At 43.1% G+C, this 25,537-nt stretch overlaps 1 protein-coding gene across 2 annotated transcripts in view; it reads right to left on the bottom strand.

Moving 5' to 3' along the window:
* KCNT1 (potassium sodium-activated channel subfamily T member 1) overlaps positions 1-25,537 on the bottom strand; it is a 418,934-nt gene that overhangs the window by 39,106 nt on the left and 354,291 nt on the right. For both annotated transcript variants that reach the window (XM_030207584.1, XM_030207586.1), the window contains 5 exons: positions 18,393-18,498; positions 9,735-9,907; positions 7,959-8,030; positions 6,697-6,831; positions 5,728-5,839 (listed from right to left, as the gene is read on the bottom strand). In XM_030207584.1, the coding sequence (XP_030063444.1) occupies positions 5,728-5,839; positions 6,697-6,831; positions 7,959-8,030; positions 9,735-9,907; positions 18,393-18,498 (598 nt within the window). The remainder of the gene's footprint in view (positions 1-5,727; positions 5,840-6,696; positions 6,832-7,958; positions 8,031-9,734; positions 9,908-18,392; positions 18,499-25,537) is intronic.

Genomic DNA, 25,537 nt, shown 5'->3' with positions numbered 1-25,537 from the left:
GTGTGTGGCGCTGCCCGATTACTGCCAGATAAGTTACAACACTACAAAAAAAATTTTTTTAATTCCTGTAGCGCTGAAAATGGCATGCATGTGTTATCTACATTAATCAAATTTATGATATCAGTATAGTAGTGTTAGGCAAAACAATTTTACTGAGGGGCCCTTTTACAAAGGCGCGCCAAAAAAGTGGCCTGCGGTAGTATGGGTGCGTGTATTGGACGTGTGCTGGACCATTTCTCCACCACGTCTGGAAAAAGGGGGGAGGGCTGAGGCCGGGAAATGGACGAGCGGCAAAATGAAAACTGGTGTGTGTCTAAAAGTACATAAGTAATGCCATACTGGGAAAAGACCAAAGGCCCATCAAGCTCAGCATCCTGTCCCCGACAGTGGCCCATCCAGGTCAAGGGCACCTGGCAGCTTCCTAAACGTACAAACATTCTATACATGTTATTCCCCAAATTGTGGATTTTTCCCAAGTCCATTTAGTAGCGGTCTATGGACTTGTCCTTTAGGAAACCGTCCAAGCCTTTAATACCACCCATTGACTTAGTGGTAAGGGCTCACGCGTTACCCATGCGGTAACCGTCCAGCACGCGCCAACTGCCGATTACCGCAAGGAATGCCCCTGCAGTAGAAAATAGAAATGCATTTTCTACCTTGGATTTTTGCCGCGTGTAACTCAGAATTACCAACAAGCGCATGTGCTAGCTGGACGGTAATGCCAATTTGATGTACGCTGCATGCACGTAGGCTCTTATTCGCCTTTGTAAAAGGGACCCTGAGTTCATATATCTATATATGCCCAAGCTCTCATGGTTTCCAACGTCTAGAAACAACCTTTACCAAGCTGAGTTGTAAAGACAGTACATAGTAAAGTGTGCTATGTTATCAGGACATGGTACCAGTTCTGTTAACAGGTCCACTTTATTTTAGTTTATTTATTGGAATTGAACAACTGCCTTTATAAAGAGATTCACCCAAAGCTGTGTACAACTTGATGTACAAATTTTGTTAACAGCATAATTGTATTTACCCTTATATTTGGTCATTTTACTATCAATCTCTCTGAAATCCTACAACACTACCGAGCACAGTACTGTGACTGCTGTGCTTTTCATCATATGAAGGTGTTATAGTAAATTTACAGTAAACAAAAACTTACATTAAGTTTATTTCTTGCTCAGGTGTTATACTGATGAAGGCAAAGAACATACAACTAATAAAGTATCTCCTCAATGAACGCAAATATCATTGGCAGAAATGATCACTAAGACAACTGAACAAAAAGGAACCCCAAACAGACTGGCTTGCTAGTTACAGATGGTTTGAGGTAGTCCAGCAAAAAGGTATCACCTATCACTGATAGACTGGCCTTTTCTTGAAGAAAAAAATTCTAAAAGCTCCAGAAGTTGACTATGGCCCTCATTTTACAAGACCTCTTCACATTTGAGATGTGGATAAACTGGCACTTAGACACTTTCCCCTGGATTCTATATAGCGTGCCTAGAGTTCTGCGCTGAAATCCAAGCATATCCTATAACAATGCACATAACTTAATTGGCTTAACAAGCCAATCGGCATGGTTAACAGCACTTAACAAGCAATAATGAGCAGTAATTGGCAGTAATTAGAATTTATGCGCATAACTCTCTAAGGGGCTCTTTTACTAAGGCGTGCCAAAAAACGGCCTATGCTGATTTAGGCACATGTTTTGGACACACACTGGTCCATTTTTCAGTGTGCCTGTAAAAAAGGCCTTTTATTGTGGCCTAAAATGGACATGCGGCAAAATTAAAACGAGCACGCATCCATTTTCAGCCTGAGACCTTACCGCCACCATTAACTTGGTGGTAAGGTCTCACGTGCTAACTGTGCGGTAAGCATCAATGAGTGTACACTACCGATTACCGCCCAGTTAGTGCCACGTGGTAGAAAATAAAAAAATATTTTCTGCCATACGTATCGGACACGCATTTAAAAAATGGAATTACCGCCTGGGGCATGCAGTAGTTCCAAACGGATGCATGTAGGTGCCTACGCACCTTAGTAAAAGGGCCCTTAATGTACTGTAACACAGCCCCTAAATTTTAATGCATGCAGGGGAAAAGGGGCATGGGTTATGGGTGGAGAAATGGATGTTTCTGGGGCATTCCGAAATTTATATGCGTTGTTACAGAATATGGCCCTCTGCGCCTAAATCTACACGCCAAGCTTTCATTGATGTAAAAGGATGCGCGTAATTTTAGGTGCTAGGATATCGACTAAGCATATTTTATATACCGTGCCTAAATCTAGGCAGAAATGTTTTCTGCATGGATTTTTTTAAGCACCATATATAGAATCTGGCCCTTTGTGCAAGATAAATGTTTAAGCCTCCGTTTTACAAAGCCAGGATTATAGACATCTCAAACGCAAGTGCATGCAAATGGCAAGGAGGCATGGTTTGAGTAGAACAACGGTGTGGCACGTAAATACATATTTCCCCATTTCAGAGGGGGATTAAAAGTCAATCTTCTAAAAGGTCTATGGCGGGAATTATACCTACTGCCAAGCATTTTAAGATTTGATAAACAGCTGATATTGAGCAGCATACCATTGAAGGGATTCGAGGAAGCTGCCCCCCTTAATTCCCCTGTGGTTCCACCCCCCAAATGCCAAACTGGCAAGAGAAACCAGTCACTGTGACTGTGTCAGGATAATACACAATTATGTTTCTAAAATCGCACAGAACCTATTAATATTTTCTTGGTTTATTTTGCTAAAATGGATGTCTGCACCGTTCATTCTCCTATATTTTTAGAACAGGCTCTACCTCCACAGATTCTGTTCTAAAATACTCATGAAACTTGAGATGTACTGACCTGCACATCTCAATTCTCTATCTCTCATCCCTTACTATCCCGTTGTCCAGTCTGTTCCCTTCACTCGCATAGGGGCCCTTTTCCTAAGGCGCGTAGGCACCTATGCGTGTACAACATGTGTCAAATAAGAACTACCACCCTGCTACCACATGCCCCGGGCGGTAATTCTAATTTTTAATGCACGTCCAAACCGCGCGGCAGAAAATAGTTTCTATTTTCTACCACATGGCGCTAACCGGGTGGTAATCGGCAGTGTATGTGTGCTGACGATTACCAACTGGTTAATGTGTGAGACCTTACTGCTAAGTCAATGGGTGGTGGTAAGGTCTCAGGCCCAAAATGGACGTGCACCAATTTTTATTTGCCGCACATCCATTTTCAGCCAAAAAAGGCCTTTTTTGCAGGTGCGCTGAAAAATGGACCAGCGTGCATCCAATACACGTGACTACACCAGCACAGGCCATTTTTTGGCGTGTTTTAGTAAAAGGACCCCTTAACGATCATCACCTTGTTCTTCCCAAAATAAAGCAGACCATTTTAGAATCCACCAATACACTGAGCATTCTATTTTGCGGCACCAGCCCTCTGGCATTCTTTCCCCCTCACTATCTGAGCCAAAACGTCCCTAAAAAAATTCAAACCTCTGATTAAATTCTAGCTTTTTCAACAAGCTTTCCTCACAACTTAAACAGAGTGGTTTTGTTTGAATATCTCACTGTGTGTAATTCTTTTCTCTGAATGGTTTGATGTCTGTCCCCCTTTTCGAATGTATCTTCTTATCTTAAATTTTAGTTCCGCTTCTTTGTGTTATATGTTTTATTTTTAATTTTTGTATACCGCTTTGAACTATATGTTAGTAAAGGCGGTATAGCAAGTCTAAATAAATAAATTCTGACAATGCTGCCTGGATGTTTCACCGCCATCTGAAGCTAAACATGACCAAGACTGAGCTTTTTATCTTTCCATCTAAACCAACCTCTCCTCTCCCCCCTTTCTCTATTTCTGTGGATAATACGCTCATCCTTCCCGTCTCATCAGCACGTAACCTTGGGGTCATCTTTGACTCCTCCCTCTCCTTCGCTTCACATATTCAACAGACTGCTAAAACCTGTCGTTTCTTCCTCTATAACATCACCAAGGTTCGCCCTTTCCTTTCTGAGTATGCAACCAGAACCCTCATCTACACTCTTATCACCTCCCGCTTAGACTACTGCAACTTGCTTCTCGCAGGTCTCCCACTGAGCCATCTCTCTCCTCTTCAATCTGTTTAAAATTCTGCTGCACAACTAATATTCCACCAGTGTCGTTATGTTCATATTAGCCCTCTCCTCAAGTCACTTCACTGGCTTCCTATCCATTTCTGCATTCAGTTCAAACTCCTCTTACTGACTTACAAATGCATTCACTCTGCAGCTCCTCAGTACCTCTCCTCTCTCATCACTCCCTACACTCCTCCCAAGGAACTCCGCTCTCTGGGCAAGTCTCTCTTATCTGCACCCTTCTCCTCCACTGCTAACTCCAGACTCTGTTCCTTTTATCTTGCTGCACCGTATGCCTGGAATAAACTTCCTGAGCCGGTACGCCATGCCTCATCTCTGGCCATCTTCAAATCTAAGCTAAAAACCCACTTCTTCGATGCTGCTTTTAACTCCTAAACCTAACCCTTCAACTGTCCCCTATCCCTGATATGTCCTGTCTGTCCTAACCCTTATCCCTTACTTGTCCTGTCTGTCTGTCATAATTAGATTGTGTCATAATTAGATTGTAAGCTCTATCGAGCAGGGACTGTCTCTCCATGTTCAAGTGTGAAGCGCTGCGTACGTTCGGTAGCGCTATAGAAATGATAAGTAGTAGTAAATTCTGACTTCTACAACCTGTCTGAAATAGGGCTGCCCACGTATGAGACAGTGAACAAAAATCTGTATTATTACACCCGTGAATGTAATTTGCCTTATGCTAAATCCAAGTCTTCTCCCCCTATCTATTTACATAAACTTTTTATCTTTATATGTTATTATTATTATTACATTTGTACCCCGCACTTTCCCACAGAAGCAGGTACATTGGGGCTTACATAGTAAACAGAATTACAATTATTATATTCATTAAGAAGGATATTACGAGCTATAATGTAACATAATAATAGAATGATTTGAGTATGTGTGAATTAACAAGGGAAGGAGTAATGAAGATAGATAAGAAAATGGGGATGGGTATGATGAAGGAAGATGGGGAAGAGAAGACTAGGATAGTATGGAGTAGCTAGGGTGACATGTTAATATATAGACATCATCATAAAAAGAGAAATGTGTAGGGTTATGTCGGGTCGTTTGGGTAAGCTAGTTTAAAGAGATGGGTTTTCAACATTTTCCTAAAAGGTAAATGGTCATTAATTGCTCTGATGGATCTTGGTAATGTGTTCCAAAGCTGGCTGCCCAGAAAGGAAAAGCTGGATGCATTTATTGTTTTGTATTTGATTCCTTTGCAATTGGGAAGGTGTAAATTAAGGAAAGTACAATTAGCTTAATAAAAAATAGACAATTTGTTATAGCTAACACATTGTGGAGGCATTGTGCCCATTCAACTATCCTATTTTGGCTGGTACCATTTTCACCATAATATAAATTTATCTCTAGTGAAGTAAAAAGCGTTAAATTTTTCTTTTAAAAAAATTTAAATCGGAAAACTATAATAATTTGTGAAAAGTTATTTAAATTGTGATGCTATGTTTGTGAAGTTGTGATCTGGTTTAGAATTTACCCACCTGAAAATGGTAATATTTCCAAATTGACACATGCAGAGAGATACTGGTTGAATTTCCAAAATTCAAAAGAAAAAGTACTAAAAGCTCTTGAAGATGACTTACTTTTTCTAACTTAGAAAGTGCCAGCGAGTAACAGTCTTTAGCCCTGAATTGCATGAACCTCATGTTGGAGGGATGTGTCAGCTCCGTTGTTATGCTAAGACTTGGAAACAATCTATAAAGTAAAGCAGATGCTTAACTCCAGACATGTAAGAAGGTAGTTCATGACTTTTTCTAGAAAAGTTGAGCCCAAGATAAAATGTATATTGGGAACCTTGCATAACTTGGTCTTAATTTTTCAAACATTTAATTTTATGTGGAACTGGCCTCATATTTCGGCTCTGTCTAATTGTCTGCCAGTCTAATGGCCTAATTTAAAAAGACTTGGCTATAGAGAGTTGCATGGGGACAGAAATCTAACCCATCTCTACTGGAATTTAACCTATCCCCACCCGTCCCCGCAAGAATTTAATAGTACCTAAAAAAAATTCCAAGTGGCTCTCTGTCTCTCTCTGGGTTTGGGCCACAGCACTGCAGGCAAGGAAGGAATGGAAGTTGGAACACACTGGTGCATACATGTAAGACTCGTCTCTGATTCATGGGCATTGTGTGCTAAGAGGTCACCATATGCACACACCAGGAGGTCAGGTAACATCTGATGCTGAGGCCTGCACATCAGCCCAGGAGCAGAGAGGTTTAATGGAAGACTTTCTGCATCTGAGCTCTTAAAGAAAGGAGGAGGTGACACTTAAAGAACTTGGTGGGTGAGAGCCTGTGGAAGGTGCAGCTTACATTTCCACGGGAACCCCACAGGAACTGCTTCTGTCCCCATGGAAACCCTGCAGAACTACTACTGTCCCCATGGGAACCCTGCAGCCCTGGAGGGGATTTCCACAAACCTCGTTCCCATGCAGGTCTCTATTCGGCTATTAAGGGCCACATCACAATAAAGGTTTTATCACTCACATCCTGTGGATTTCTTAGTTACATGGAATGAACTCAGGCTGACTCCAAAAAGGAAAAGGTTCTTACCTGAACATTGTTTGAACATTGACTATGGTTTTTGCATCAGCCATGTAGTCCTCTTCGGCGCTCATTGTGCTTTCCTTATCCACCACCACTAGATTGTCGGCGTAAATGATTCCACACTGGAGCAGGTTATCTAAGCTGAAGGCAGAGACGGATAAAACAGAAAGGACTAAGGATTCTGAAAGTCTACCAAAAATAGGCAAGAAGAAAAGGAACCTATTTAATTATTAGGGTATGGGCTAGGAGAATCAATGCCTTTTTGATGTTTAGTAGAATTATCAAATAATAAAAGCATTTAGCATTGCTAAAGACTTACTTCTTTGTTAAAAAGTAGTCCCCTAGTTACTCTGCTGATTAATATACCCTTCATACTCCCCCACCTTGCTAAGTTCCCCATTGTTAGCTACTGCTTCCCTGGTCTTTCCTTTGTCAACGTTAACTATCTTTTCTTAATTTGTGATTTTCCTAATTTTCTGTAAGCCACATTGTGCCTGCATGTGTGGGAAAATGTGGGATACAAATGAACCATAAATAAATAAATAAATAAATAAATAAATAAATAAATAAATGTGAGGTTATAGAGTCAAAGATTTGACTGTCTGGTATCATCCAGCTCTTCCCAAATGGGTTCTGGACACCCCTGAGTCCGCCTTGTTTTCAGGATGTTGGCAATCAATATGGAAGAGGTAAATACATAAAAAAAAAAAGCAGCTGAGAGAATCTTGTAGAGTCTGGTTCTATAATCATGTAGCTGTGTACAGCCACTTGAAGGTTCCTAAGCATACTGAGAGCCAGTGTAGAACTTAAGAGACTAAGACATGGAAATGTATTGCCAGCCTGCACAAACAAGGTTGGAGCCTTCTCCTTGCAAATTACCTTTTGCAAGAAAACCTAGATGAGCTTCATACTGGCCAATAGGGGAGATCCTTGGAGTAGTCACTCCACAACTCTTGAACAGAAGCTGAAATGAAACCTCTGGAAACGACGGTCTAAACCAGCAGTAATCCCTAAATTACACAAACTCGTTGATAAAATATCATTTTAGTTCTAATTTTTACTTAGATTCAGAGGAGATACAATTATACATATTTCAAAGTCAAAATCTGAGATGAGTCCTTCACTACCGGCAAATTTTAGCTAGAGTGGAAATAAAATATGCCCATAGCTACACTGCTTCTTACTACTTCCTTCATACTTTATCTGAACCTTCTTTGGAAAGATGGTGTTAATACACAGCACCTTAAAAGTATAGAAAAGCAACTTACTTATCGATTGTGCCAACCATGAAGTACACCATTGGAAAACAACAGATGGCCTCCAAAAAGTGGTTATCAGGCCTACAGGAAACACAAAGAAACCACAGTTTTAGCCCTTTTTTCTCCTATTATTATGGACTTCCACATCATGTGGAACTGATTTCTGATCGGGGCTAGGAGCCACAAACTATCACCTACATGTACATTTTTTTCCCCAGACTTGTAACCACCTCCCATATCACCCTGCAGCTGTGAGCATAGATGATGGATTCCCTCTGGAATCTGGTATATGGGTGCTCTTAGCTAACCAATAGGCATCCAATAGTGGGTCTCAACTCAGACCTCAGAGAAACACCCAGCCAGTCAGGATTTCAGGATACCCACAATGAATATACATGAAATAAGATTTGAATACCAAAGGAAGTAGTGCATGCAAATGATCTCATGCATATCCATTGTGGGTACCTTGACTGACTGGGTTAAGAACGCTTGCTACTGAGTGATAGCTGGATCTCTCTCTCCCTCAGTCTGGAAATGCGGTCTCTGCAGTTACCCTAGCCTTGAGCATTAAAGGCCAGATTAATCATAACTAGAACTGCAAAGACAGAGGACTAGAAATACATAAAGGTCTTTTTCTCATGTCTGTCCAAAATCTGGTAAACGTGCTGCCTGTTCTCCAGTACCTCCAATGGCAGGCCATTTAAGGCCTGTCATCTTCACCTTTGATGCCTAGAACATTAGGTCCCCTTTACATTTATTACAATTTTTTTTACATAAATAAGAATAGTCTTAGAAAATCATTTTTGCATCTTTTGTTCTCTTAATTCTGGAATTCAAAATATCCTGCATAACTGATGACCTAGTCAGGGGTTCAGCTTCCTTTTCTTGTACTGGCTGCTTTTTCTTAGGGACCCTTTTACTAAGCCGCGTAGGCGCCTAAGTGCGCTGAATGCACAGCAAATTGGACTTACCGCCTGGTTACTACGTGGCCTTTGTGGTAATTTCAATTTTGGCACACATCTGAAAAATATTTTTTATTTTCTGACGCACGTAGGTCATTACCGCCCACATTCTTTACCGCTAGGTCAATGGCTGGCGGTAAGGTCTCAGACCCAAAATGGACATGCGGCAATTTTGATTTTGCCGCATGTCCATTTTTGGCAAAAAAAGAGGCCTTTTTTAACAGGCGCGCTAAAAAAATGGATCGGTGCATGCCCAAAACCCATACATACACTACCACAAGACATTTTTCAGCGAGCCTTTGTAAAAGGATCCCTTAATTCTGTATTTTATTTTTTTATCTCTGTATTTTTAAGACCACATTGTCCTTATTGGAATACTTAAAAGCAGATACTTAGGAGAAGTAATATTACAGCAGTGCATCTAGGTAGAGAAAGCACATACCTGCCAATACAGCTATGTGCCTTCATAGAACTGCCTCCCTGATTACTGCTGCACACGTTAGACCCACTCTGAAGCAAGTTTAAGAGTATGTGTGTGCATACACTGGTAGAAATCAGTGCATATGCATATATTTAAAAAGAAAAACATTTGCATAAGTGCCAGATCTGCCTCATTCCACTCATTTCCACCTCCACAAACATTGGGTACATTGCAGAAAACCAGCTGTGCATAATACTACCAGGCGATTTTATAGCACCTACCTGACTATATAAAATGCTGCTGTTCTTCATGCTCCTCATTTATTAAAATTACCTCCATTAAAAGTCAGAGCTGGGGTTCTTTAAAAAACACAAAACACAAAAAACACAACATAGAACTCACGGGTTATCAAGCAGCAGAACAATTGGGTTGAGCTCTTTCCTAGATCTGTAATATGCTCGGAGCGGAACAATGAAATTATACAGCCCATTGCCAGCAGTCTCTGCAGACACGATAATCAATTTGTTTTTGAAACCATAGGCCTTTGCATCTTCAAAACTGTTGTGCTGGCATCCCTGCAAAGAAACAGCCAAGGGGGTGGGGGGAAAGCGCTGTCACTACATGATCTATTTAGAGTTGCACAGCGGAAGAATGAGGTAAAGCTGCAAACAAGACGTCAGTGAATTCTCCTGGGGAGGAAATGGGATCTCCAGATGCATTGAATGAGCTACATAACTAGGATTATATATTCATGGGTTATGCATATAAATCTGAACCTGTGCATAAACTTAGCAGGGTTAGAGACAACATTTTAATTCAAGCTAAATGGATAAGCTTATAGGACAGATATGCCCTTCTTACATTGATTTATTATTTGTTGATTACAGAAGTCCATGTTGAAATTGCTTGTTCTTCTCTCAACAGGTGAGGTTTTCAGGACAGATTTGCATACAATGGAGACAACAGGCATATAAAGCTCTAGCATGGTTGTTCTTTAGGGATATCTCTGTAAATCTGACCCAATGGCAGCCTTCAAGGACTAGGCATGAAGAGTAAGGTAGTAGTTGCTTCAGTTGAGAATCATATAGTAACTAATAGCAGATTTCATTATATTTCTTATATACCTACCTCCCAGCAACAGAGGCTGCTCAGCGTAGTTCACAAAACAACTGAAAACACCTACAGAGTCTATTGGATGGGCTCTCAAGCCAGTCCTCATGACACACCTAGACCAGGGGCGTAGCCAGACCTCGGCGGGAGGGGGGGGGGGGGTCCAGAGCCCGAGGTGGGAGGCACTGTTTGGCTGCCTACCCCTGCCGCCGACCCCCCCCCCCCCGCCGCCACCTCTAGGTACCTTGTTTGCTGGCAGGGGGTCCCCATTTCCTGCCAGCCGAAGAGTCTTCTTCAGCGCCAGTTGACTCCGGCGCCTTCGCTGTGTGATGATGTTTTGAACTCCTGACGTCCAGAGCCCAGCTGGGGTCGGTGGCTGGGGGGGGGAGGGGGTCAAATGTAGATGGGGCCAGGACTTATTCTGTTGGGGCCCATGGCCCCACGTAGCTACGCCCCTGACCTAGACAGTCAGTATATCCACAATGAATACACATAAGATAAATTAGCATGCACTACCTCCCCTTGTATGTAAATTTATCTCATGCATATGCATTGTGGTTATCCCGAAAACCTGACTGGCTAGGTGTGCCCTAGTTGAGAACCACTGATGTATTCTGTCTGCCCAATTGATACACACTCTATTACTTCTTCCTCTGTCTCTGTTCATGTTGTCTTTTACCATAGCTCCCAACACTTTACCTACCACTGTCTTCCTCATCTGGCTCAAGCAAACTCAAAACCAATCACAAGTGCTGGCCTTCACCACCTCCCTGGCTGGTCATTTCTGACCTTTTATTCTTAAACCAACACCCATATCAAGCCGTCTAGTTCAGCTTTCTTTGAAGTTGGGCATTCTTGAATAAAAGTTTAGATTTTACAGTCAAATACTGCTCTTCATCCATCATACATCCCAATTGCTGTAGGGGGCTTTCATTCTATCTCACCTTTGCTGGTCTGAGGCATCGATAGGTCTGAACCATCTTTCTGAACCAATATGGATTCTGCAGCTTCTGAGGCCTGAATACAACATGAACCAGCTTTTCTGCAAAGAAAACTAGTTCTTGGCACAGCTGTGCTAGTGACTTCATTCAAGGGCATGATGTTTACTTGCACTAGCCTTCCAGTTTATCTCCTGGGAAGGTGCGGAGGAGCGAGCTTCACAGAGTCAGAATCTCTGGTAACATCTGTGAATCACAGACAGGAGTTTGGTACTGTGGGCCTACTACTGATAAGCTGTTCTTGATGGATGCCTACAAGGCCCCTCATTGTCATGACCGTATGTAATCTGGACAGATGGACAGACAGTTGGTGATTGGTCCAGGATTGTCACCTGTGTACCTGGAGGGCAGAGCCAATACAAGATATGAGAGAGAGAGAGAGAGAGAGAGAGAGAGAGAGAGAGAGAGAGAGAGAAGGTAGAACAGGGAGGAAGAGAAGAAGATCTGATGGTGTATGCATCTGTCTTGGAGGAAAGAGACCAATCTGCCCAAACACCTGTGAACTGTAATTCCTTGTGCTAAGTGCAGCCCAAGGCCAAGTTCTGAAGCAGCTCTGTGGCTTTCTATATACGGAGTAACCAACTGCACAGAACAGGGACCTTAGACTAAATTCTGATCAGAAGTGAGTCGCAGAGGAGAATTCTGCTAGAGCCTGAACTGGAGGGGTCGATTTATCATCCTATCTGGACTCCGAAGCTAAGGACTGCAAGGGTGAGAGAGAAGGATTTTCAGGGTTAGTTAGTTTGGTATTTGCCAGTGAAAGACAGGTTTTGCTCAGACATATGGTCTAGCCTAATTTATCTGCTAAGTGGTAATTTCTTCTCAGGTATACTATAGTTGTGTATTTACATATATTCACATATCTACTGGTATAATCATCAGTATTTTGTGCTAAGTATATTTTTGTATTGTGCTTTGCCATATTGCTATTTTTGTTACATATATAATAAAGATATATTTTCACTTTGGCATTATTCCTTTCATTGTAGACAGCCTAGCACGAACCCACAGGGCCACCTAGGTACTGGTCATATTATTAGCCAAACGAGACGGTTCTAATTTTGACCTCTGAAGCATGTGATAGCTTCCAGTTATCTAGGAATCTTCACAATATTGACCCTTCATCTCTATCCTCCCATGTTTCAAACCTCCTCTCTACTGTGGCACCATCCACGTCTGTCAACGAGGCTGTTTCTTCTTACAACAATACTCTATCCTCTGCCTTAGACACTCTTGCACCTTTGATGACCCGCCCTGTAAGGCGTACAAAACCCCAACCTTGGCTGACTTCTAATATCCGCTACCTACGTTCCTGTACCCGCTCCGCCGAACGCCTCTGGCGGAAATCTCGGGCCCTTGCTGATTTCTTACACTTTAAGTTCATGCTGACCTCCTTCCAATCTGCTCTTTTACGTGCCAAACAGGATTATTATATCCAACTGACCAACTCTCTTGGCTCTAATCCTCGACTTCTCTTCACCACATTGAACTCTCTCCTCAAGGTGCCCCCTCCCCCAACTCCCCCTTCATTATCTCCTCAGACCCTTGCTGAATTCTTTCACAACAAGGTTCAAAAGATAAACCTTGCTTTCTCTACCTCACCAGCTCTCCCTCCACTAGTCCGTTCCCCTCTCTCTCCTTCCCCTCATTCCCTTTCCTCCTTTCCTGAAGTTACTATTGAGGAAACTACACTTCTCCTTTCTTCCTCAAAATGTACCACCTGTTCCTCTGATCCCATTCCCACCCACCTTCTTAATGCCATCTCTCCTACTCTTATTCCTTTTATCTGTCACATTCTCAACCTCTCACTTTCCACTGCGACTGTCCCTGCTGCCTTTAAACATGCTGTGGTCACACCTCTCCTTAAGAAGCCTTCACTTGACCCTACTTGTCCCTCTAATTACCGACCCATCTCCCTCCTTCCTTTTCTCTCCAAATTACTTGAGCGTGCTGTTCACCGCCGCTGCCTTGATTTTCTCTCCTCACATGCTATTCTTGACCCATTACAATCTGGTATTCGCCCTCTCCACTCAACCGAAACTGCGCTTACTAAAGTCTCCAATGACCTATTACTGGCTAAATCCAGAGGTCAATATTCCATCCTCATTCTTCTTGATCTTTCCGCGGCTTTTGACACTGTTGATCACAGCATACTTCTCGATACCCTGTCCTCACTTGGATTCCAGGGCTCTGTCCTTTCCTGGTTCTCTTCCTACTTCTCCCTCCGCACCTTTAGTGTTCACTCTGGTGGATCCTCTTCTACTTCTATCCCTCTGCCTGTCGGCGTACCTCAGGGTTCTGTTCTTGGTCCCCTCCTCTTTTCTATCTACACTTCTTCCCTTGGTTCATTAATCTCATCCCATGGCTTTTCCTACCATCTCTATGCTGATGACTCCCAAATCTACCTTTCTATCCCTGATATCTCACCTTGCATCCAAACCAAAGTTTCAGCGTGCTTGTCTGACATTGCTGCCTGGATGTCTCAACGCCACCTGAAATTAAATATGACCAAAACCGAGCTTCTCATTTTCCCCCCCAAACCCACCTCCCCGCTCCCCCCGTTTTCTATTTCTGTTGATGGCTCTCTCATTCTCCCTGTCTCCTCAGCTCGAAACCTTGGGGTCATCTTTGACTCTTCTCTCTCCTTCTCTGCTCATATCCAGCAGACCGCCAAAACCTGTCGTTTTTTTCTTTACAACATCCGTAAAATCCGCCCCTTTCTTTCCGAGCACTCTACCAAAACCCTCATCCACACCCTTGTCACCTCTCGTTTAGACTACTGCAATCTGCTTCTTGCTGGCCTCCCACTTAGTCACCTCTCCCCTCTCCAGTCGGTTCAAAACTCTGCTGCCCGTCTCATCTTCCGCCAGGGTCGCTTTACTCATACTACCCCTCTCCTCAAGACCCTTCACTGGCTCCCTATCCGTTTTCGCATCCTGTTCAAACTTCTTCTACTAACCTATAAATGTATTCACTCTGCTGCTCCCCAGTATCTCTCCACACTCGTCCTTCCCTACACCCCTTCCCGTGCACTCCGCTCCATGGATAAATCCTTCTTATCTGTTCCCTTCTCCACTACTGCCAACTCCAGACTTCGCGCCTTCTGTCTCGCTGCACCCTACGCCTGGAATAAACTTCCTGAGCCCCTACGTCTTGCCCCTTCCTTGGCCACCTTTAAATCTAGACTGAAAGCCCACCTCTTTAACATTGCTTTTGACTCGTAACCACTCGCCTCCACCTACCCTCCTCTCTTCCTTCCCGTTCACATTAATTGATTTGATTTGCTTACTTTATTTATTTTTTGTCTATTAGATTGTAAGCTCATTGAGCAGGGACTGTCTTTCTTCTATGTTTGTGCAGCGCTGCGTATGCCTTGTAGCGCTATAGAAATGCTAAATAGTAGTAGTAGTAGTAGTAGTAGCAGTGAAGCACACAATAGCTGGAGGGGTCAGTAGGAATAGTTGTAAACTGGAAGGAACATAACTTAGTTTAAAGCAAAACTAGTAGCTAAGAAAAATACAAACTGGATTTACAGTGATGTGAAAAAGTATCTACCCTCCTCCTGATTTCCCCTCTTATTGCATATATGTCACACTGAATGGTTTCTGATCTTTAAATAAAATGTAATATTAGATAAATAGAATCTGAGCGTAAACTTATCCAACCCCCATAACACCCATGTAAAAAGGGAAAGGGACTTAATATACTGCCTTTCTGTGTTTTTTGCAACTACATTCAAAGTGGTTTACATAGTATATACAGGTATTTATTTGTGCCTGGGGCAAGGAAAGGGTTAAGTGACTTGCTCAGAGTCACAAGGAGCTGCAGTGGGAATTGACCCCAGATCCCCAGGATCAAAGTCCACTGCACTAATCACTAGGCTACTACATAGTTTTTAAATTGTTACTTCATTTATTTAAGGAACAAACTGCTCCCTAATCTTAATAACTGGTTACACCACCTTTAGCAGCAATAATTGCAATCAAACACTTCCTATAATTTGATATTAATATTTCACATCACTGTTAAAGAATTTTAGCCCACTCTTTGTTGCAGAACTGCTTTAATCAGACACATTCATAGATTTTTGTGCCCGAATTGCTCATTTCAGGTGCTGCCATAGCATCTCTATTAGGTTCAGGTCAGGAATTTGACTAGGCCAGTCCAAAACTAATTTTTTTTCTCTTCAGCCAATCAGATGCAGACTTGCTTTTGTGTTTTGGATCACTGTTTTGCTGCATAACCTAATTATGCTTCAGCTTATGATCACGGACAGAAGACCAAACATTCTCCTTAAGAATTTTCTGGTACATTGCACAATTCATGGTTGCTTCAATAGTAAATTTTCCAGGTCATGAGGCAGCAAAGCATCCCTATGCCATCACACTACCACTAGAGCCTGATCAAACCCAGGATCTTTGGTTTCTGTCAAAACTGAATCTGCAACCAAAATTGGCTGCTCGGTTTCAGCAGAAAACAAAACCATAAGTGAAACTGCCTCCCTCCATTCCCCCAACAATAAAAGCACCCCTTCTGGTAATGACCTTCCGCCCCTGCGATCACTCTCCTGTGCCCCTGTTCCCACTTGACTACCCATAGGCCCTCCTCAGTCCTACTTTAGTGAAGTGGGAAGAGAGGCACATGAGAGTGATCGCAGGGGCGGAAGGTCATTGCCAGAAGGGGTGATTTTATTGTGTAACCAGGCCACTAAACCACCAGAGCCACTTTGAGGGAGCAGCGACATGGGGCAGGAATGAGTGGGGTTCTTTCCTGCCCCCGAAGAGACCACTGGTGTCGCTGCTCCCTCAAAGTGGCTCTGGTGGTTTAGTGGCCTCTTCAGAGGCAGGAGCAGACCACATAGGAACAGCTCCATGCGTTGAACCAACCCAAATGGCTGCTGAGACTGCTGCAGGTTGTCCTGGCAGTCGTTTTGCAATTGGAACCAACATGAGCCACTTTGAAAGAGCAGCGACATGGGGCAGAAATGAATGGAGTAATTCCTGCACCCGAAAAGACCACTAGACCATCAGGGCTTCACTGAGGTAGGCTTGGGTATGGCCTAAGGGTGGCTGGGTGGGAAGACAATCAGCTTCAGCTGAAAATGTACAGGCATTTTGGTTCGGTTTCAGTGCTGAATCCAAAACTGAAACCAAAATTCAGTTGGCCTCTACCACCACTATGTTTGACTGTTGGTATGATCTTACTGTGGAATGTTGTATCTGCTTTACTCTAAACATAATGGGAGCTGTGTTATCCAAATGGTTCCACTTTTGACATGTCAGTTCATAGAACATGATCCCCAGAGACTATGGGGATCACCCAGGTGCATTTGGCAAGCTCTGATGTTACTCTTAGGTAGCAGCAGTTTCTGCTAATCTCCCATGAATCCCATTTTTGCCCAGTCTTTCTTATTGTAGAGTCATGAACACTGACCTTAGCTGAGGATAGAGAGGCCTGCAGTTCTTTGGATGTTCTTCTGGGATATTTTGTGACTTCTTACATGAGTTGTGTCTACGCCCTTGGAGTAATTTTGGCAGGTAGGCCATTCCTTAGAAGATTCACTACTCTTCCAAATCTTCTCCATTTGTGGATAATGTGGTTTGGTGGAGTCTCAAAGCTTTAGAAATGGCTTTGTAACTCTTTACAAACTGAAACATTTCAACATTTGTTCTCATCAATTCAAATGTCTTTTCATGGTGGCATAGCATTCTTGTCGAACGTTTGTGGTGACCACTTTACACTCATGGTAAGGCTCAATCTACTACTACTACTACTACTATTTAACATTTCTAAAGCACTACTAGGGTTACGCAGCGCTGTACAATTTCACATAGAAAGACAGTCCCTGCTCAAAGAGCTTACAATCTAAAGGACAATTGTACAGTCAGACAAGTAGTGGTCGTCAAACTGGGGCAGTCTAGATTTCCTGAAAGGTAAAAGGTTAGGTGCCGAAAGCAACATTGAAGAGGTGGGCTTTGAGTAAGGATTTGAAGATGGGTAGTGAGGGGGCTTGGCGTATGGGCTCAGGAAGTTTATTCCAAGCATAGGGTGAGGCGAGGCAGAATGGGCGGAGCCTGGAATTGGCAGTGGTGGAGAAGAGTACTGAGAGGAGGGATTTGTCCTATGAGCGGAAGTTTCAGGCGGGAACGTAAGGGGAGATGAGGGTAGTGAGGGGCTGCAGACTGAATGCATTTGTAGGTAAGAAGGAGAAGCTTGAACTGTATGCGGTATCTGATCGGAAGCCAGTGAAGTGACCTGAGGAGAGGGGTGATATGAGTATATCGGTTCAGGCGGAATATAAGACGTGGGGCTGCTTGTGTTCAATCAGTTGAATCTAATTATCAATTAAATTTGGTCAATTGGTTGTTTGATTAAGGGGGCTGTTACTTTTTCAAATGCATGATATGGGTGTTGGGCAACTTTTGCTCTTTAAATAAATGAATTAATTCAAAAACTGTGTATGTGTTTACTCAGGTTCCCTTCATTTAACATTACATTTTGTATAAAGAGATTCAGTATGACATATATGCAACAATAGGGGAAATCAGGAGGAGATAAACACTTTTTCACATCGCTGTATTTGATAAAATCAACACAGAGATACTGTATATTATTAAATATGAACTGTGTTCACCTTCCCTCTAGTTTAAATGATTTCATCCCTAGCAGTAAAATGTACCCCATAAAAATTTGCCACTGGGATGAAATAATAGGAAGCTGGAACAAGTGCTCTGAATCATCATATTCTACAGAGAATTGAGGCACAAAAGACCAGCATGGAACGTCCTTCCATTTTTGATGAGCTACTAGAGTTGCCATACAGAGGCCCTTCGCTTTCAGCTCAGGGGGCCATTCATCTCTTTGACAAAGGCACTGCAAGACGACTCCCACACAGCACAGGCTCAGCTCAATCTTTGGCTTAAGATATGAACAAAGCTGGCATATACTGTACCTTATCCAGCCTAAGGCAGCAGAAAGAGGCTTTCAGCGGCAACAGATGACAAAGCGTTGGGGAGCTTCCAATGTAAGGAGAGTTAGGAGGATAGCCCTTCACATACCTTAATAAAACAAAATTCAAGTCCCAGTTAAAGATATTCCTATTTTCTATTCAGTCACCTTCTGCATTTATTGTCACTGATTTTTGTTTCATTTTATTTTTGTTGACAGATTTGCTTTCCTTTTGAGAATGTATTAATTCGGGCATACCCCTGTGCATTATAGCAGGGGTGTGCAACCTCAGCACTTGCCAGGTCATGTTTTCAGGATGTCTGCAATGAATATGCATGAGCTCTATTTGCACTCAAAGGAGGCAGTGCATACAAATAAATCTTGTGCATATAAATGGGGGGAATCTTGAAAATCTGATTGGATTGTGGTCCTTGAGAACAGAGGTTGGACACCCCTGCTTTACAGTATAACAATTTTTTTAAGGTGGTTCTCAACCCAGTCCTCAGGCTATGCCAAGCCAGTCTGGTTTTCAAGATATCCACAATGGATATGCATTTGATAAATTTGCATGCATTTTCTCTATTGTATGCAAATCTATCTCATGCATATTCATATGGGTATCTTGAAAACCTGACTGGCTTAGCATATCCTGAGGAGTGGGATGAGAACCATTGCTCTAACTTGCTCAATTCTTCATCACTACAATGTTCAACTAGAGACTAAACTGTTAATTACCAGAAAAAGACCTTCTAATGCAATGCCTTTTTTTCTTGACCACATAGAGGGGCATAATCGAACGTGAACGCCCATGTGTAAAAACGTCCATCTCCGGAGACGGCTCCGTGAAGAGGCGGAGCGAACCGTAAAATCGAAACGAGATGGCTGTCCATCTTCGGTTTCGATTATACGGTTCGGCCCACTGAAATCCCATCATTTGTGTGGACTCTAGAGATAGACGACACAAATGGTGAGATCGCTGGACCTAGAGATGGCCGTCCGCGGTTTTCAGCGATAATCGAAACCGCTGCCGGCCATCTCAAAAACGGACCTAATCCAAGCCATTTGGTCGTGGGCGGGGCCAGCATTCGTAGTGCACTGGTCCCCCTGAGATGCCTCTATGCCAGCCTCAAATATCATACCTAGCTCCATGACAGCAGTATGCAGGTCCCCGGAGCAATTTTAGTTTAGTTGGTGCTGCGCGGGACCCATGCAGAGAGCAAAAATCGGAAGAAAAATAAACATGCAAGTGCAGTCAGGGACGTCCAAAAAAAAAAACATGCAAGTGCAGTCAAGGACGTCCAAATTAAAACAATAGTAATAGTGGGATTGGAACCAGCCACCTTCTGATTACAAGACCTGTGCTCTAACCACTGCACCACTTATTCAGCTGCCTAGACCTCCTTCCCTTTCCATTAAGTCCCTCCAAATTTCTGTCAGCCAATCATAGCTCGTTTAGCTGACACCGCTGTCAGGTAAATGAGCTGTGATTGGCTGACAGAAACTTGGAGGGACTTAATGGAAAGGGAAGGAATGTCTAAGCAACTGAATAAGTGGTGCAGTGGTTAGAGCACAAGTCTTGTAATCAGAAGGTGGCTGGTTCCAATCCCCCTATACTAGTGTTTTAATTTTAGGCTGGGAGGGGGTTAGTGACCACTGGGGGAGACAGGGGAGATCATCCCTGATTCCCTCCGGTGGTCATCTGGTCAGTTTGGGCACTTTTTGGAAGGTTGGTCGTGAAAAAAAACAGGACCAACTTTGTGTGGACTAAATGCTCGTCGGGGACGTCTTGCTTCTTTCCATTATCAGGCGCGGAGGTCCATCTGTTAACCACGCCCCGGAACGCCCCTGCCCCGCCTTCACTACCGTTCGGCCACGCCCCCGAGAATTTCGCCCGTCCCCGTGACGGAAAGCAGTTGGGGCTGTCCAAATTCAGCTTTCGATTATACCTGTTTTTGAGACGGCCGTCCATCTCCCGATGATCCATCTCCCGATGATTTGTGTCGGAAGATGGGTGTCCGTCTCTTTCGAAAATATGCTGGATAGTGACACTTTGCAAGCTTTACAATGGCTAAAGTCGGCAATGCAAGGAGAAGCAGAAAGTATCAATGATATTGGTTCTAATGATTTAATTATAGTATTGCATTGCCCTTCAGTAACACAATTTTAGGGTACAGCTTTCCTAGACGTGGAAGGACATGGCACTTGGTTGTCAATGTGGTTAAGTTGGTATAAATTTGAAACACAACTGTGTTGAGGATCCTAATATTCCCTTGGGCTCCCATGACCCAAGTGCAGTTTTAAAAACCATCCTACACAGTAGAGCTCAACTGAAATTCTTGATTTTCTGTGGTTCAGCAGAAAATGATCCCCAGGTTTAGCTGGTGACTGAATCTGGCACTCCAGCAGCCCCCCCCCCCCCCTGCATGCTCCTTCTCCTGCTTCTCACCCAGACCGATGCGTCTCTCTTAACAGGAAGTTCTGTGGCAGAGCTTCCTGTTACAGAGAGAGAGAGGTCTATCTCCCGCGTGTCTGTGGGACACTGAGGTGCGCACTCCCAGCACAAGGTGCAGTCGTTCAAGGCAGGAAACAAGTTTTTGCTTTCCACAGATGCTGCCTAGCTGCTGCAAGGTGGAAAAGAGACCCCCTCACGGGCTCTCTCACGGATGGCTTGGCCAGGTAAGGAGGCATCATCGGGAAGAACCACCCAGCATAGAAAGTTGAATCAAGGCATCCCCCCCCCCCCAAAAAAAAAAATCCCCCTCTCCCAGCACTTCCTACTGTTGGAGTTAGTCAGTTGGATGCCTTCCACAGAAAAATACTCTCTCTGAGACCTGAAGCCTCCCACCACTTACCCTCCCCCAGACCTTCCCGAACGATGCTCTGGTGGTCTAGGGTAGGTCTGCTCCATGGTTCTAAATGGAGGCTGTGACCTCTCATGGTAGTCTCACAATAGTTTGCGGCCACCATTTAGAACAGCAAAACTGGCATGGGAAGCAGTGACCATGGATCAAAGTGCCGCCCAACTTACTCCAGCAGGCACCACTCAAACATCACCAGAGTGAAGAAGGGAGCAGAGCAGCTTATCCCTTCTCTCCTCAGTCTGCCCTCCATGGAAATCCATGGAGAGAGAGGCAACCAGGACTGTGCTGGTCATGGTAGTCACCAGTAACAGCCAGTGATTGGGAGCCACTGTGCCACCAGAAACAGCACCATCAGAAAGTCTTTGAATACTAGTGAGAAGGAGGCTCAGACCCACCACTTCCTCATTTATGGAGGTAACAAAAAACTGAGCTATGGAGAGAACATGGGGGTAAGGCAGAGAATGCAGCAGCAAACCACCCCACTAAAAGCCTGCCAAGAAACAGTCACACAAGTGGTAGCCCACATAAGTCATTCACCATGGGGTGCCGCCTCTATCTAATAAGGAAAAGGCAGAAAGATTAGTTTACAATGGTTGTTCTTATTAGAGAAAACCATATTTTACACTGAGTGATAAATGTAATCATTAGAAATTAATCAAGCAATGAAAAAAAACAAGAAGATATGTCACACAAAAAGTGAGTGACATTTGTTTAAGGATCAGTACTCCCAGGTCCCAAACAAGCTTGCTTAGAATGTACACGTCATAGTGCATTTTTCTTTGCTGCACCCTCCCACAAGAATTCACTCCCCTTAAATATTCATGTTGAAACTTCTTTTGACAAATTTAAAGCCGCTGTAAAGACATGGTTGTTCAAGTCAGATTTTGATTGAGATTTTTGGTCTCTGGAGTACTGTGTTTTCCCTACCCTCCTGACTTTTATCCTATCTTTTCCCTTTTTTGCCCACCCTTTAGCCTACCTTCCCCCTCTTTCTGATTCTTGTTATTTAGCATGAAATGTGATTTGTTTGACTGGTCCCCTCTTTCCTATTTTTTTGAATTTGTAGTTCTTTTCTCTTTTCTTGACTTCTTGAATTGTGTTAACCACTGTGATCTGTTTAGTTTATACCTCCTTTTCGCTCTTTCTCGTTCCCTCGTTCCTTCTATTCCTCCTTTTTTCTCTCATTCCCTCGTTCCTTCTATTTCTCCTTTTTTCTCTCTCATTCCTTCTATACCTCCTTTTCGCTCTCTCATTCCCTCGTTCTTTCTGTTCCTACATTTTTCTCTCTCGTTCCTTCATTCTTTCTACTCTCCCTTTTTTCTCTTTCCCCTGTTCTTTCTATTCCTCCTTTTTCTCTTTCTCGTTCCCTCGTTCCTTCTATACCTCCTTCTCGCTCTCTCGTTCCCTTGTTCTTTCTAGTCCTTTTTTCTCTTTCTCGTTCCTTCTATACCTCATTTTTGCTCTTTCTCGTTCTATCTATTCCTCCTTTTCGAAGGAACGAGGAAGAGAAAAAAGGAGGAATAGAAAGAACGAAGGAATGAGAGAGCGAAAAGGAGGTATAGAAGAAACGAGGGCATGAGAAAGAGAGAAAAGGAGGTATAGAAGGAACGAGGGAACGCGAAAGAGAAAAAAGGAGGTATAGAAGGAACAAGGGAACAAGAAAGAGAAAAAAGGAGGAATAGAAAGAACGAGGGAACGAGAGAGTGAAAGAGTAAAAAGAAGAATAGAAAAAACCGAGAACGAGAAAAAAGCAGGTATAGAAGGAACAAGGGAACAAGGAGGTATAGAAGGAACAAGGGAACAAGAAAGAGAAAAAAGGAGGAATAGAAAGAACGAGGGAACGAGAAAGTGCGAAAAGGAGGAATAGAAAGAACGAGGGGACGAGAAAGAGAAAAAAGGAGGTATAGAAGGAATGAGGGAATGAGCATGAAAAAAAAGGAGGAATAGAAAGAACGAGGGAACGAGAAAGAGAGAAAAGGAGGTATAGAAGGAACAAGGGAACGAGAAAGAGAGAAAAGGAGGTATAGAAGGAACGAGGGAACGAGAAAGAAAAAAGGAGGAATAGAAAGAATGAGGGAACGAGAAAGAGAGAAAAGGAGGTATAGAAGGAACGAGGGAACAAAAAAGAGAAAAAGGAGGAAGAGATAGACCAATTTTCAGCAGTTTTATTAGGGGCCAGTGGCGTCTCTAGATATAAATATTTGGGGTTGCAACAGGGAGGCAAGTTTCAGAATCTCAATATAAACCTTGAAGCTCCAGTTCTGTATCACAAACTCATATTCCCAACAATGGAGCTACCCCCTTACAACTGGCCACACAAAAAATAGTCAAATTATGACAATCAACTCAGAAACAGCACACGCTCTTTCCACTGCCAAATAATTTGTTTAAGGTACATGGGTTTTTGTTTGTATGGTGACTCTACTGCAGTGCATCTCAACCCAGTCCTTGGGACACAACCAAAGCCAGTCAGGTTTTCGGGATATCTAGAATGAAGATGCATGAAATAAGTCTGTATACCAAGGAAGCATTGTACAAAAAATCTGTCTCATGCATATCCCTGGGTGGATGTGCCCAGCACTGCTCTACCAGAAGTAGAGACCCCACTAGTCCTGAGCATTTCTATTTTTTAAACTGGGTAGACACTAAACAATAACACGAAACCCTGCAAAAAGGCACTCAAAACCTATATAGAAAACTTACCAAATCATAATAGCCCTAACCCACTTATGAAGACAGACTCTAGAGCACCAAAATAATCTGCTAATGGGAAACTGGAACAAGAAGAACTGTTATATAATCCTACACAGACACCACATGCCAGCAGAATCCTTCACCTCAGTTGCAGATGCATGACTCTCACCTGCTACAAAATAGGGAATCAGAAAAAAAAACATGCAAACTGAAATGGAGACAAAAACTGAGAGCAGAGATAGCAGACTCTGCATGTCATGCAACACCAGAGAAATAGAAAGAAATGCATGTCTTCCTGTACAGTGCAAAATAGAGCTGACAACTATAAATTCTCAACACTGACATAATTCAATCTCTAAACTGAAAATAAAAATGGTTTGTCCTACCTTTGTTGTTTGGTGATTTTATTATTCTAATCATCTTGTTCTCAATCTCTGGTTCTGCTTTTCTCTGTCTGTGCTCTTAACTCTTGTTTCCAGGGTCTCCTTTTCACTTCATTTATTTCTATCTCACCTCCTTTCTTCTTCACTTCCTGCCTTATGTCTTATTGGCATTGATCTTTTACATTCAGCTTTCTTCAAATTTTCTACCACCTTCTCAAATCTAGCTAGCTTTCCCTCTTCCATTTTCTTCATATGTAGCCTGTCTCCCTTCTTCCCTTCCCTTCATGTGCAGCATGTCTCCCCTCTTCCCTTCATATGCAGCCTTTCATCCATGTGCATTTCCCCCTCTCTCCGTGCAACATTTCCTCCCTCTATTTTCCCTTCATATGCATTTCCCCCTCTCCCTTCCCTCCTATCCAAGTGCAGCATTTTCCCCTCTCCTTTCCCTCCCATCCTTGTGCATTTTCCCCTTCCCCCTTCCATTCCATTCATGTGCAGCCTTTCCCTCACCCTTCCCTTCCCTCATATCCATGTGCATTTCTACTACTACTACTAATTTATATAGTGCTACTAGACGTATGTAGCACTGTACACTGAACAGACAGTCCCTGCTTGACAGAACTTACAATCTAATTAAGACAGGCATTTATATGCAGCCTTTCCCCCTCTCCCTTCCATTCCATTCATATGCAGCCTTCTGCCCCTTCTTTCTCTTCCATTTCCTTTATTGCCCCATCATTCATATGTAGCCTTTCCCCCTCTCCCTTCTCTGCCCTCCTATCCAAGTGCAGCATTTCCCCCTCTCTCTTACATTCCATTCATGTGCATTTCCCCTCTCCCTTCCATTCATGTGTATTTCCCTCTCTTCCTTCCATTCAATTCATGTGCAGCCTCCCCTCCCTTCCATTCATGGGCACCCCCCCCCCACCTCTTTCTGCCTTCCTATCCAAGTGCAGTCTTTCCCCCTCTCTCCCATTCCATCCATGTATATTTTCCCCTTCCCTTCCATTCATATGCAGCCATTCCCACTTTCCTCTCCCTCATATCCATGTGCAGCCTTTTCCCTAGCAGTCTGGTGTTTCTGTTTCACTGTGATCTTTCCTTTTGCCCTTAGATTAGTGCTGTAGCCAAAAATTGCCTCAATATTTAAAAAATATGCCCCCCTTCCTCCGCACTTGTGCAAATCTCTTTAAAAACAAATCATCAGCTGA

The sequence above is a fragment of the Microcaecilia unicolor genome, chromosome 6 (genome assembly GCF_901765095.1).
Source record: "Microcaecilia unicolor chromosome 6, aMicUni1.1, whole genome shotgun sequence".
Classification (NCBI taxonomy): domain Eukaryota; kingdom Metazoa; phylum Chordata; class Amphibia; order Gymnophiona; family Siphonopidae; genus Microcaecilia; species Microcaecilia unicolor.
Note: the sequence above shows the minus strand (reverse complement) of the source record. Positions and strands in the feature narration are given on the sequence as shown.